The sequence below is a fragment of the Puma concolor genome, chromosome B2 (assembly GCF_028749965.1).
Source record: "Puma concolor isolate L17-30 chromosome B2, mPumCon1.1.hap2, whole genome shotgun sequence".
Classification (NCBI taxonomy): Eukaryota; Metazoa; Chordata; class Mammalia; order Carnivora; family Felidae; genus Puma; species Puma concolor.
In genome coordinates this window covers 34,036,406-34,051,026 of record NC_141671.1, presented here as the reverse complement: position 1 = coordinate 34,051,026, position 14,621 = coordinate 34,036,406, and the positions used below count along the sequence as shown (strand labels likewise).

Sequence of the window (14,621 nt, the reverse complement as noted above, 5' to 3'; positions counted from 1 at the left end):
TAATGTACATACAAGACATCCCATTGTGGCTATCTATCTATCTATCTACATACCTGCTTGGGTGCGTTTGAGTGTAGAAGCATACATACCAAAATGTCAATAGTCATTACCTTTTGCTCATGGGATTCTGTATTTATTCTTATATTATTGTTATTGTTTCGCCTATATGTTCTCTACCTGCTCAAAAAACATGTATTACTTCCACAATAAGAAGTTAAATTATCGGTGGGAAATAAAGAATTAGGGTGTTTCTGAAGGGACTGCGCAAGCATAAAAGGGATCATTTTCCGACAAAACACGCAGGCTCACAAGCTCCGGCGTCGGCTCCCACGTGCGTGGAGTCCCCCAGGCGGTCCAGGTTCCGAGCCGCAAAGAGCCAACCAGTCCCTCAGGCACCGCCGAGGCCACCCCAGGCAGCCCGCGGGTCCTCGCAGGGGGCGGGGCACGTCAGCCCGGAAGAGACGCCGCGCCGCGCATGCCCCTTCTTTTCGGCCCCGGTCCCGGACGTAGTAGCTGCAGAGGTGAGTTTCTCCGTGGTGCGGGTTCCATCGGCCTCCATCCTGGCCATCCAGTTGTCGTAGTCGCCGCTCCGCCCCGCAGTCGGGGCGGAGGGGCCACTCTCCTGCTTCCCGCGCGTCTATTTCTGAGTCGTGAGAGGGGCCGCGGGCTCTCTTTGGCGGGTAGTGGGGCGCTGAAAGAAGATTGGCGTCCCGTTTGCGGAGGCTGAGGAGGGGGGGATGGAAGCCCTTGTGTCGCGGCGACCCTAATGGCGAGTTTGAGGACACTGTGCTCCTCTTGCCCGTTTTTGTTTCGATCCTGAATTCTTTCCTCCGGGCTCCCTCCTTGCCTGGCCTTGTAGCTGTAGTGGAAGAGTGGTAGATGAGGGAGGGAAGGCCTTGGCCCTTCGGTTTGGGGTCCTGCGTCCCTGAAAGTATGCCTCGCCGTTCCGCGCTAGGTACAGTTCCCCAAATACCCCCCAAATACTTCCGAGAGTACAGGGTTTGCGCCCCCCATTATGCTTCCGTGAGTGTGAGAATGAAGTCTGGCGCGAAGGGCCACCCCACATCTGTTTTGCCCAAACGTCACGGCACCTTCTTCCTCGAGCGTTTTTGGCAGGTGGAGGAGGGTAACTGGCGGGTGTCAGTTTTGAGGAGTTTGAACTTCTCTTTCCTGCATATTTTCAAGTGCGTGGTTTGAGATTTCAACCCACTGGACGATAATTTTGTGTGATCGTTTTGGGGTCATGAACTTTGTTGCTGGACCCTGGCTATTTTGCCCAGAAATGCTCTTGATGGATCACTTCCTTCCAGATGTTGATGCCCAAGAAGAACCGAATTGCCATTTATGAACTCCTTTTCAAGGAGGGAGTGATGGTGGCCAAGAAGGATGTCCACATGCCTAAACACCCTGAGCTGGCAGACAAGAATGTGCCCAATCTTCACGTCATGAAAGCCATGCAGGTAGCCTGGGGGCTGCTGGAGTGGGGTGCAGATGGAGGGATTTTCCACTAAATGTTGGAGGCAGATTCCAAGGAGAGGTCAGGACAGCCAGAGCTGCTTGCTGCCTTGAAGGGCGCTGAGGTAGATACATCCTGAAAGCTTGTCTACGTAATTTAGCTTCCTTTTGCACCAAGTTTCTAGATTCGGGTCTCTAGTTGCATCTTGACAGTTGTTTTCTGTTTTACAGTCTCTCAAATCACGAGGCTACGTAAAGGAACAGTTTGCCTGGAGACATTTCTATTGGTACCTTACCAACGAGGGTATCCAGTATCTTCGTGATTACCTCCACCTGCCCCCTGAGATCGTGCCTGCCACTCTGCGTCGCAGCCGTCCTGAGACCGGCAGGCCGCGGCCCAAAGGTATGTTGCCCACGTGAAGGCCTGCTCTGAAGTTGCTCTCTCTCTCAGAGGAAGGGTATATGTGAAACGGTGGGGAGCAAAAGGGCTCTTATAATACACCATTGGTGTCAGCTGGACCGTGGGCCAAGTCCTGGAACCTTTGTCCCCTGGCGTAGGACTCGTAATGGAACTGCAATCATGCCAGGTCTTCAGGCCATTCCAGGTGATGCCATTAAACAGAATATAGTCTGTGGCCAGGCACATGTGGTAGAGCATGGAATAACTTTTCCAGGACAGAGATTGTGCCGGTCTCCAAAAGTCCAGAACAAAGCTGTTTACCACATGTGAAAGAAACGGAGAGTTTATTTACAGTCTCTTGGCAATGGGAGCAAAAATAATCAAGGGGTGCCTGGGTGGCTCAGTCGGTTAAGCATCCGACTTCGGCCTAGGTCACGATCTCACTGTTCAGAGTTTGAGCCCCACGTTGGGCTCTGGTTGATTTGATTTAAAATAATCAAAACTGGGGCGCCTGGGTGGCTCAGTCGGTTGAGCGTCTGACTTCGGCTCAGGTCACGATTTCGCTGTCCGTGAGTTCGAGCCCCGCATCGGGCTCTGGGCTGCTGACTCAGAGCCTGGAGCCAGCTTCCGATTCTGTCTCCCTCTCTCTCTGCCCCTCCCCCGTTCATGCTCTGTCTCTCTCTGTCTCAAAAATAAATAAATGTTAAAAAAAATGTTAAAATAATCAAAACTCAAACTCCTAATCATAGTGTGAAAGGATGTGCTTGTGAGAAGGGTGGTGAATTACCTTCTGGCTGGGGATCACTGCTGGCTCACAGTTGGGTTTTGTCAAGGTTATGGTTTTCTTTCCTTAGGTTATGGAAGAACTTGTCATAGTAATTTTGTGGGAGAAGCAGTTTGTGGGTTTGGGTAATGAGGTGCAGTGTCCTAAAACCAGATAATCACTACACTGTCCAGGTTCCCCTGGCGAGAGACTTCTTAGCACTCGGAATCTACTTTTTGTGAACGCTCCCTAGGGGATTCTGGTGGTTACGTGGGATTATGTATCAGTAGAGCAAAGGTTCTCTGCTGTATCTTGGAATCCCCGGCCGGGGGAAGAACAGTCTGTGCCCCCACAGATTCTGATTTAGTTGGCATAAATGAGACCTGGCATGCATTTTAGCCACTCACTACAGGTTCGGTCTTACTTCCTATACTTAAAAAAAAAAATACAGTTGACCTTTGGAACAATGTGGAGGTTAGAGGTGCTTCTGTATTTACTGTACTGTACTCTTAGTTTATGAAAAGAAATTGTGTCTGGGTAGATCCCTGCAGTTCAGATGTGTTTCAGATCAATTATAGTCTATATTCTAATCATGGATTCTAGGTAAAGTTCTAGGGTGCTGGGTAGAGAATGAGATTAACTTCTAGTGTTTTGGAGAATGTTTTAAAAGTACCTTTTAAATCTGCCTAGGGGCATCTGGGTGGCTCAGTTAAGCATCTGACTCTTGGTTTCTACTAAGGTCATGATCTCCCAGTTGGTGAGTTCACACCCTGCATTGGGCTCTGTGCTGCTGGTGCAGAGCCTGCTTGGAATATTCATTCATATTTATTCTCTCTCTGTCTCTCTCACTCTCTCACAATAAAGAAACTCTGAAATAAGTTAAGCTGCCTTAACATATATCCCACAGCCCAGGGACTAAAGGGTTCTTGGTGGCCTGTATATTTATATGCTGACTGTTGGAGGTGGGGCTTTCAGCACCTCCTTTCCCATTTGCACAGGAGATTTTCCACTTCAGAGATGGGTCAAGTTCAAAATTTTGGCTCTTCAGAGATTTGTAGAAATGGTCGGATTGCTTAATTTGCCAAGTATTTGAAGATGTGTATCTGTGTTGAGAAGTGCAGTAGAAGAAAGCAATACTTTTGCAGATGAGTGGCATTTTAATTGTGAGTTTTCTCCATCACATTTGAGGAGCCAGTGTCAGTGATGACAAAACTTCTGGCCAGTAGTTCTGTAAGTTGCCAGTGAGAACAGGAGAGCAATTTCACTTTTCTTGGCCTGGAGGCAACAGAGTTCCCACATTGCTCTATGTTCACAGTGTGGTTTCATTTGTCTAGGTCTGGAGGGAGAGCGGCCTGCAAGACTCACACGAGGGGAAGCTGACAGAGACACCTACAGACGAAGCGCTGTGCCCCGTGAGTAATGCATCATCTGTATCGGGGTATTGGGGTGGAATCTCTGGATTCTCCGTCACCTTGGCTGGGGCTCAGCCCTCGAAAATGCCAAGGTGACCAGGAAAGATTCTTGGTTTCAATCTTCAGGTCATCTTTAGCTGGAGTCTTTTATGTTTCTTGCCTTGTGCGGGGATTGGATAGATGGGATTAGGAGAAAAGGCCTTTTCACTGGGGACACGGAAGACTTTATTGAAGACCTTAAGTAGAGCAAAACAAAACTTTCAAGAAAGCAACGTGCTTTTGTTAGTTGGTGGTTGTGTTCCTGTGTCGCAAGCTCCTTGCGGGCAGGGCCCATTCAAATTGTCTTTTTCTTCTTACTACAAAAATGGTTCAAAACCTTGTCTTTAAATAGGTGTTTGCATTGTCTTGGAATAACAAGTGTTTGTTCATTCAACCAATATATATATATTTCTGTGACGTACCGGGCACTGTTGTAGGAGCTGGAGAGACAGTAGCGTACGTAACAGATAAAGGGTCTTTCTCACTGAAATTGCATTTTAGTAGTAGGAGACTGGTAAGCAAAAATGAGTATATAGTCTGCCTCTGGTGTGGATGCTTCAGGGAAAAAATAAAGCAGGGGGATGGTGCAGTTTTCAATAGGGTTTTCAGTTACAGAAGCGAGATTTAAGCAAACATCTAAAGGAGGTATGGGGAGTCAGCCAGTAGCTCTCTGTGGGGTGAGCATTAAGGCACCTGGTCTGGCTTGTCTAAACCACAGAAGACAGGAGAGTCAGATGAAGGTGTAGGTCTCATAGCTTTGTGGGCCACTTAAAGAGTCCTTATCTTTGTTAAGAAGCAGTCAATTGTAAAGCAGGTTATAAAGGAATTTTCGTCAGCTTCTTCCACACATACCTGCTTCGTGTCCTGGTTCCTGATTCTTCATAAAAGAAATAGACATGAGCACCTGATCTGAATTTGTTACTGGATAGTAAGAAAGAATTTCTCCAGCCCCTAGTTCAGAGAAAGTTAATGGTTGCTCTTATTAGATGTCACATCACCGGGCACCTGGGTGGCTCAGTCGGTTGAGCTTCTGACTTCCGCTCAGGTCGTGATCTTGTGGTCCAGGAGTTCGAGCCCCGTGTTGGTCTCTGTGCTGATGGCTCAGAGCCTGGAGCCTGCTTCAGGTTCTGTGTCTCCCTCTCTCTCTGTCTCTGACCCTCCCCCGTTCATGCTGTGTCTCTCTTTGTCTCAAAAATAAATAAGCATTTAAAAAAATATTTTAAAAAGTCACATCACATGGGGAAGTGGAGTAGTTCTCCAGAGGATGTGAGGTTGGGCCTGAGCCCCAGTTTGAGTGGGAATGAGCATTTCGGGTGAGAGCAACATGAACAAGAGTACAGCATTGGGCACATGATAGCTTGCTTGTCAAAGGGGCGGGGGAGTGAGGGGAGAAAAGCAAGATTTTATTTGTTTATTTTTTAAGCTCTATATCCGACGTGGGGCTCCGACCTACAACCCTGAGATTGAGTTGTGTGCTCTACTGATTGAGCCAGCCACGTACTCCAAATCCAGTATTTTTAAAAATGTTATTTTAGGGGCACCTGGGTGGCTCAGTCAGTTAAGCGTCTGACTCTTGGTTTTGGCTCATGTAAATGATCTCATGGTTCATGAGATTGAGACCTGCATTGGGCTCTGTGCCAACAGCATGGCACCTCCTTGAGATTCTCTCTTTCTCTCAAACTAAAATTTTAAGAAAAATAAAATACGGTGCTATTTTAACATGTAATCTGTATAAACATTGTTTTGCACTCTCTCAAGTCTTTAAGTCTGATGTATTCTGCACACCCCTCAGTTTGGACCAGTGGCTGCCACACAGGACAGGGCAGCACCGGATCTTTTCATCTTTGTTCTTTACCGTGTCATAATGAAGTTACTTTTTCCTTCTGTGAGCCTTTATGTTCTTTATCTCTTCCTTCTTTATTGCGCTGTGTCTGTAAGCTAGGTGCTGATCTGAAGCATGTAAGTAACTTGATGGGAAGTGGGGGCCTATATGAAGGGCACATAATTCAGACTTGGTGGTCTGGGCAGCCTTCCTGGAGGAGGCGGTAGTTTGGACTGTGAGTTCTGAAGGATGACATAAGGAAAGCTGCCACAGGAGAGGGACGGGGCAGAAGTGATTCACCATTGGGTATAATTTACCTGCACTTCATGGTGTACAATTGTTGAAATGGCTTCCCTTGGTCTGTAGTAGATCACCTCATCTGATGGTTCTAAAGTGATGTTTCTTGTTCCAGCTGGTGCCGACAAGAAAGCTGAGGCCGGGGCTGGGTCAGCAACTGAATTCCAGTTTGTGAGTATCCCCCTGTTTGCTCTCCGTAGATAGGCAGTCATTGTTCTGGCCTCTGCCCTGGGTGTCTGCAAGTTCTGGGGATACGGTGTAGTGTCGTGGGTCCCACCTCTTGTTGCAGTGGAGCCCCCTCCCAGAGAAATGTGAACCAGGTTTTTACATTAAGATACAGCATACAAACTTCTATAAATATGTAAGTTACTGAAACCTTAAGACCCCAAATCAATACGACATAGAGCATAGTGATTTCTTCATTGATGAGGATCATAATTCTAACCGCCGTAAGTAGTTTTGTGAACTAAAACTTACAGTTAAGAACTACAAACTGGAGGTTGGGCTCTAGGACCAAGATGGTGTGGAATCAGGTCCTTCATCTTCCTTTTGGTGGTGTGATTGGGCACATTCCCTCCATGCCTGTTTCCTCATCCTTAAAATAGAGGTGATGGTCTTAGCTGTCGCGAGTACTTGTGAGATTAATTGATCTAGGTAAAGTGCTCGGGGCAGGTGCTGGCATATCACCGTTGAGGCCACAGCTGTCCCGTGCTGGGGGTGCATCTGTGTGTGTGTGATTGGAGCACACTCTTGAATGGGTCCCCATATTCCCATTTTACAAATGTGGAAACAGGCCTAGGAGGTGGTCTTGTAGCTAGTAAAGAGCAGGGCTGGGAGTTACAGCTTGAAGTCTTGAGCCCTTACATTGGATAATGAGGCCTGTCTGGCATCCTGCTAATATTGATGTCATATGTTTTCTCTTGCAGAGAGGCGGATTTGGTCGTGGACGTGGTCAGCCACCTCAGTAAAGTTGGAGATTGTTTTGTGTTGAATAAATCTGTAGCCAGAAAAAAGTTAACCTTGTGTGTCCTGTTTGGTTTGCATTCTGTGGGCTGAACAGGAATGATATAAGGATCAGAGTGTAAATGGGACAAGACAGTATAGGTCTAAAGAGTTGTCTTCATCCAGGGTGGCATCACTTGTGGCTGTTAGAGCTGTAGTACTTGGCTGAGACACGGGCCGTGTGTTGCAGCACGTGCTCCCCTGTTGAGTCCCATCCAGCGTGGTTACCATACTGGGGGGTATTTGGAAAGTTAGCATCTTCACTAGACGGGGCCATGCTGGTGCTACTCTGTGTGGCAGGAAGGTAGCTGTTTTGTTAGCCCTGGAATTAACGAATCTCAACCTTCTCGAAGCTTAGGGCTTACACAAATCAGGAGAAAACTGCGTCAAGATTGCACAAAATCCTCTGAAAGAGACTGCCAGCAATATGAAGACCCCTGGGAGTTTTTGGTCTTTACGTAATCAGAATAACCGCAGTTGGAGCTCTTGCTCTCGCAGGGCTCCTTCAAGGAGGAAACACTTGTCCAGTCTTTTAGAGCCTTTGAAAGTGGTGACCCTGCATATGACATGAGTAAATGGATAAGAGCGGCAATGTTCTCCAACAGGGCCAAGTGCCATCTTGGTACCAAGAGGGCTTTTTGGGGACCATGTCTGGCCCTGCACTGCAATACGGCCGGCTCGGTGTTGGGCAGGGGCCGTGAAGATGCAACCTGTGAAAGGGGACGATACTGCAGACAGGTTTGCTGGGTGAGATGCCGGCTTGGCTTGCAGGTGGGACCACAACTGACGACGGTTGCAGTGAGCACACGGCACAGAGTCCCAAGTGTTTGAGGCAGCAGCTCTGGGCCAACTAGCAACTCTGGACGTGCCCACCCACCGAGGTAAGGTTTTTCAGTCAGCAGAACTGGTAACTAATAGTGGACCTTGAGGGGGTGTGGACACTTGGGAGTCGTATTTATGAGCTACTACAGGCCAAGCATTGTGTGGATTTGGACAGTAATTAGCCAAGTGAGATTTGTAACCTTGAAATCCTGAAAGGGTGTGCCTGGGTGGCTCAATTAAGTGTCCAACTCTTGATTTCGGCTCGGGTCATGATCTCTCGGTGGGTGCTGATGGTGCAGAGCCTGCTTGGGATTCTCTCTCCAGAGAAAGGAACTTTTTAAAGAGATGTAAACATTTAAAATTCCTGGAGTGGTTTTGTGCTGGTAGCCATCTATTTCAGTCTTGATAGGCAGTTGTAATTTGGACCACAAGGTGGCAGCCGACAGCAAGTCCCAATGTGCACTTAACATTTAGTTTTGGGAGATGAGCTTTGTATTCTGAAGCACCAATGAGTAGAAGCTTGCCTTGGCAGAAAGAGGTGGTGTTTGGGGAAGCTGTTTCAGTGCGGCCTTGGCTGCCTAGCCAAAGATTGCTTTTTATCCAATTTTTCTGCTGGCTCAAGTGATGTCAAGTGGTTTGCCCGTGTTCACACGCCTTGTGATTGTTTAACCTGGATTCCACTGTGAAATGTTAGTAGCTCCCGGCCTTTCTGTTTCCCACCCAAGCCAGCAAGCAAGCAGATGGGTTTCCATTATAGCCCTGGTGATTTTCTGGCCCTTAAATGTTACTTTTTCATCTGGGGCTCCTTGCCAACCCTCTCCCTCATGATTTCAATTAGTCCTAGGATGTGTTCTCCAAGATCACCCATGGACTCTGGGAAAACCCAAAGATTCTACAAAGTAGAGTCATAGCCCGTGGATAAAAACAAGCTGTTGGAGGCAGCTCTTTTGCTGCCGGCCAGCGCCCTCCCCCTCCCCTGGTAGATTGGCTACTGCCGGCCAATAATCATTGATTAGCTCTTCAGGGATCGGTGTTAAGTGCTCTGGGAAACAGAAGCCTCAAGATTTGCCTTCAAGAACTTCACAGTCTAAGTAGGAAAACAAAACCAAAGCTAAGCCTTAAAAGTCCATATGCAGGCCACCCAGCTGGCTCTCAGGGTCTTGGGTTCAAGCCCCATGTTGGGCATTGAGCTTACTTTTTGAAAGAAGTCCCTATGCCAAATACTACATAAGAGGTAAATGTTTATGTCCAGAGCTAAGTGCAGGGCAGGATGGATGAATGTCAGCTGAAGTGACACACAGGTGGGCTTGTGGATCAGGGGAAGGGTCAGAACAGTCGGGGCATCTTGAGGATTTACTGGAAAATAAAGATGTCGGTGTCAGGTTATGAAAAACAGGCCCTATAAAAACTTGAGGGTTTGGGGGTAAAATGGATGTTGATTATTACAGGTGCCTAGGAAGGTCATCTGGGGTGGCTGGTTACAAGGGACAGGGAGAGGGATGCCTGGGTGGTTCAGTCAGTTAAGCATCCAACTTGGGCTCATGGGTTCAAGCCCTGCCTTGGGCTCTGCTGACAGCTCAGAGTCTGGAGCCTGCTTTGGATTCTGTATCTCCCTCTCTCTGCCCCTCACCCTCTCGCTCGAGGGTGCTCTCTCTTTCTCTCCCAAAAATAAAAACATTAAAAAGGGGGGGGGGGTGCAGGGAGAGGCTTCCATGGCCACATCTATCAGTGGGTGAAAGCTTTAGAACAGTTTTGGGGTCAGTTTCCATCATGGCTTCACATCTGCCCACTAGCCCCAAAGCTCACCAGCTAAGCCCCACCGCCACTACTGCCACCAACAAAGGTTCCAAAGGATTTGTAAGGGATTTTGGAAATGCGGCTGAAGAGACATTTTCCAATTTAACACAAACTTCCTGATACACAAACCACCTCTTCCTGAAGCATAGTTCCCCTGTGGTAGTGCCAACAGCAGCTTTAAGTCTCTGTGATGCTTTTAAAGTCCTAACTAGAGGGGCGCCTGGGTGGCGCAGTCAGTTAAGCGTCCGACTTCAGCCAGGTCACGATCTCGCGGTCCGTGAGTTCGAGCCCCGTGTCGGGCTCTGGGCTGATGGCTCAGAGCCTGGAGCCTGTTTCCGATTCTGTGTCTCCCTCTCTCTCTGCCCCAACCCCGTTCATGCTCTGTCTCTCTCTGTCCCCAAAATAAATAAAAAACGTTGAAAAAAAAATTAAAAAAAAAATAAAGTCCTAACTAGATCTACCGTATACCTATGTTAGGTGCTGGGAGACAAAGATGTTGAGAAGGATGTATCCTGAAGACATGAGGACCCGCTGGAACACTCCTTACATGGATGGATGGGCCTCCAGTAGGGCAGCATGAGTCCATCGTGGCTAGGAGTTGCCCCATCCAGAAGCCAAGGCCCGCTTAATGCCCAGACTCCTCCAAGGTAGCAGCCAGTAGCAGCCCCACAGTAATGAGGGGTCATGGGCTCCTGCTGCTGCTTTAATGCTGAACCCTTAGAATGGATTTATCAGCCCTGTTACTTCTTAGACCTTGGAGAAAGATGGGAGAAAGTCTTGCTGAAAGCACTAATTAGGACAATTGTATCAAAGCCCACAGGTGAGGGAGATCTTGGTTTGATCAGTCTTGGGACAAGGTTTGCCTATTTCCAAGGAGTGTGAAGCACTCTTGGCTCCCAGAGGAAGTATCAGCAACTTTGGGGAGAGATGGCTTTTTTTGGCTAGGCTTTCAGGACAAGAACTTGGTCTTAGGATGCTATGGAAGGAAGCTGGTGGTCTACGGGCAAGTAGGTTACTGGGCTGGGAGTGGGAGTGGAAGTGTAACAGGTCCTCCTGCTTCAACTTTCCCTCGCCTGTGCCTCAGGCTGCCAATAACTTCCCCAGAACCACTGCAGTCCCTTCCCAAGAGGTCCCCTGCCCCTAGCTTTGCTCTACCAAGGTTATTTTTTGGAAACACAAATGTGAACGAGATATTCCCCAGCTTAAAATCTTTAAAAAGCTCTATGTTGCCTTCCAGAGTCTTCTAGAATCTAAACAAATGCCAAACTCCTCACATGGCCTGACGGATCCATCACAACTTCACCTGCCTACCAAATCAAGCCTCTAAATTTCAGCATCCAGCTAAACTAGCTTGCTCTCTTTCTCAGCATGCAGTGGTCCATTTACAGGGAAACTCTCCCACCCCACCCCACTCAGGACTCTTATTCATTATTCATTGTTCAGATTAAATACCACCTCCAAGAAGCTTTTCCTGACAGAACCCACCCCTACTTCAACATCCAGTTTGGTGTCTTCTTGTTAGTGCCCGCATCATCTCTCACTTAGGCTGTGTTGCAACTGCTTGAACATTTGTTCATTTCTTCTCTGACACTGAGCCTTGCTCTAGGGGCCCAGCCCAGGGCCTCACACGCAGTAGCTCCTTTGTAGTTGTTAGCTGCCTGAATGATGTCCCTAAAGAGTTGTCTCTGAGACTCTGTCTCCTTATGTGCAAAGAACACTTGTAAAGTTAAAAACAAAAATCTCTGCAAGCCTAAATTAGGAATATGAAAGTAGCTGACACACAGCCTTACTACAGAGGTTCTGCCGGAATTAGAGAAGGCAGACCTAGAAATAAATACTAAATAGTAAATGGCCTGGTGGCAATGGCAAGAGTTTAATTGGTAGCCTGCAGGGAGGAGGGAAGCAAACACTATTCAGGGGAAGGCTAGTGGGTCTTCTGTGACCAGTGGGTCCCCATGACCATCTGAACTGAATCTTACAGTTTGGACTAAGACAGTATGAGGCAATAATGGTGGCTGACCCAAGTGGTGCCCCATTGAGCATTGGAGAAGGCTGGGGCTTCCTTGGCCAGGTCTAGGACTTTCCTTATTTCCAATTCTTTTCTTTTTCAGCTCTAATGAGGTATAATTGACATTTGATAAAGGGCATATATTTGGACATACAATCCAATAAATTTTTATATACGTATATGCCCAAGAAATCAAGATAATCACTCTTAAGAGTTTCCTTCTGTTAGTTTGTAATCCCTCACCCTACCCCACCCTCATCTCCAGGTAAACGGTGATCTGCTTTCTGTCCTATAGGGAAGTTTGCATTTTCTAGAGGTTTATAAAAATGGCATTTTACAGTATGCATTCTTGTATAGTCTGGGTTCTTTTGCTTAGCATCATTGTTTTGACATTCATCAGTGTTGTTGCTTGCATCAGTACTTACTGCTGTGTGCATTCCCTTGTGTGGATATGCCACACGTTCTTTAAATGTTTGTTTATTTTTGAGAGAGAGTGCACATGCGAGCAGGGCAGAGGCAGAGAGAGGGAGACAAAGAAGCCAAAGCAGGCTCTGCGCTGTCAGTGCAAAGCCTGATGTGAGGCTCCAACCCACGAACCGTTGAGATCATGACCTGAGCCAAAGTCAGACACTCAATCAACTGAGCCACCCGAACTCTCCAGACACACATTTTTAATCCGTTCACCTGTTGGTGGGCATTTGAGCAGTTTCCAGTTTTTGGCTATTATGACTAACACTGCTACGAACATTCATGTACAAGTTTTGTGTGGACATGTATTTTCAGTTCTCTTGGGTATCTAATTAGGAATGGAGTTGCTGGGTCATATGGTAACTCTATGATTAACATTTTGAGGGCCTGCGAGACTTTTCCAAAGTGGATTTCCCATCAACAGTGTATGAGTTTCAGCGGCTTTTCATCTTCATCAGTAGTACTTGGTCTGTTCAGTCTTTATTTTAGCCATTCTTCTAGCTATCAAGAGTTTGGATTTTGTCCTGTAGATGATAGAGAGCCAATTAACAATAGAAAGGTGAGGACTGATGCTTCCAGGAGTGCTGGCTGGTTGGCAAATACTTAACCACCTGCTGCAGGAAAGAGTAGACTGAATCTGGGTCTACACAGTGACCACACTGGGGCACTGAGTGGTCATGGGTAAACCACTCGGTCAATAGTGACCACAATACACATTCAGCCTGCTAACGGGAAAGGGAGGGGGGAACTCCATCATTTGATTGCTCAGTTTTAGAAAGGGAAACTAGGACAGAAGGAGGGCATTAAGGGGGAGAAATGAAAGGAATTGTTTAAAAAGTTACAGCCCATAGAAAGCCTGGAGCCTATTTCTTTTTAAAAGTGCTTTATTGGAAGCCTGTGATAAATGCATGGCACAACTCCAAAAGAACAGCCACTTGAAAAATAAGCCCTGAATGGTTTACTGACATATCAAAGAGGCCATTGTGAGGAAAAGGGCATCTTTAAAAATAAATAAATATTAAATGGCAGAGGATACCCAAGCCGAGGGAATAAGGAGATCTTAAAACAGGGCGAAAAATTGTGAAAGCTCAGAATCAAATGGCATTAAACATTTTTGAGGAGTACCAGCAAAAAAAATGTCCAAGTAAATAAGCTCTAGCTTATTTAAGTGCATGAAAAGCAGGAAGTCAGTTCGAGAATCTAGGGGCATCAGTTCATTAATGTGCAAAAAGTGTCCTAGGGGGATGAATAGTCAACTGACTTCTGTGACATCTTTGCCTCCATCACATAATTTCCCCTTCCATCAAAATTAACAGCAACAACTTTTTATTATGGAATATTCCAAACCTACATAAACATATGAGTATAATAAACCACCATATACCCACACTGAGCTTCAACATTCTGCCTCCTGTGTTATATCCATCCCCACACCCAGGCCTTCTCAGCCGTAACACAGTTGTTTTTTTACAGTCAGGCTTATTGAGGTATCATTTACATGCAATAAAATCCATCCTTTATACGGGTACAGTTCTGAGTTTTGATAAACAGGGATAGTTGTGTATCCTATACAGTCGTATTATCCTGTATCATCTGAGTGGCCACAGTACAATCACAAGGATCCTTATAAGGAAAGAGGGAGGCAGGAGAGTCAGAGACAGATGTGATGACGGAAGTAGAGGGCAGAGAGAGAGGAGTGACCAGAAATGGTGGCCACGTGGCAAGGAGTCGAACCCCTGCAGGAAATAGTAGACTGAATTTAGCTCTGCACAGTGACCACACTGCTATAGCAAAGCAATGGAACGTTTCTATCACCTTAAAAATATCCCCCATGCTGACCCGTTGTGGTCAACACCTTGGCAACTGCTGTTTTGGTCTCTATAATTTTGAGTTTTCTGGAATATTACATAAACAAATGCAACCATTTATCTAATGTCTTCTTTCTTTCGCTCCGTGTAATGTTTTGAGATTCACCCATGAGGTTGCATGTATCCATAGTTGATTCCTTTTTATTGTTGAGTACTATTCCATTGAGTGGATGTTCTACCCTTTGTGTAGTCATCTTGATTTTTTTTTTTTTTAAGTAAGCTTTACATCCAACTTGGGCCTTGAACTCATCACCCTGAGATCAAGAGTTGCGTGCTCTACCGACTAGGCCAGCCAGGCCAAGCACCCAGTCATGGTGAGTTGTTTTTTTTTTTTTTTAATGCAGACATTTGTGGGTAAAAATTGAAATAAACCAATCTTAACTCCATCCTTTTGACGAATAGCTATAACCATGTAACTCACACCCCTGAGAAAGAGAAAACCAGCCCCTGACATCCAGGAACTGGCCT

The 14,621-nt window shown here is 46.6% G+C and overlaps 1 protein-coding gene across 1 annotated transcript; it reads left to right on the top strand.

The window, feature by feature from the left end:
* The first annotated feature begins 390 nt into the window (after nucleotides 1-390).
* RPS10 (ribosomal protein S10) lies at nucleotides 391-7,206 on the top strand. Its single transcript, XM_025925480.2, has 6 exons — nucleotides 391-521; nucleotides 1,311-1,460; nucleotides 1,687-1,858; nucleotides 3,953-4,030; nucleotides 6,304-6,359; nucleotides 7,115-7,206. Exons 2-6 carry the CDS (start codon nucleotides 1,311-1,313, stop codon nucleotides 7,154-7,156), a joined length of 498 nt encoding a protein of 165 aa, XP_025781265.1. The 5' UTR covers nucleotides 391-521; the 3' UTR covers nucleotides 7,157-7,206.
* Nucleotides 7,207-14,621: the final 7,415 nt, after the last annotated feature.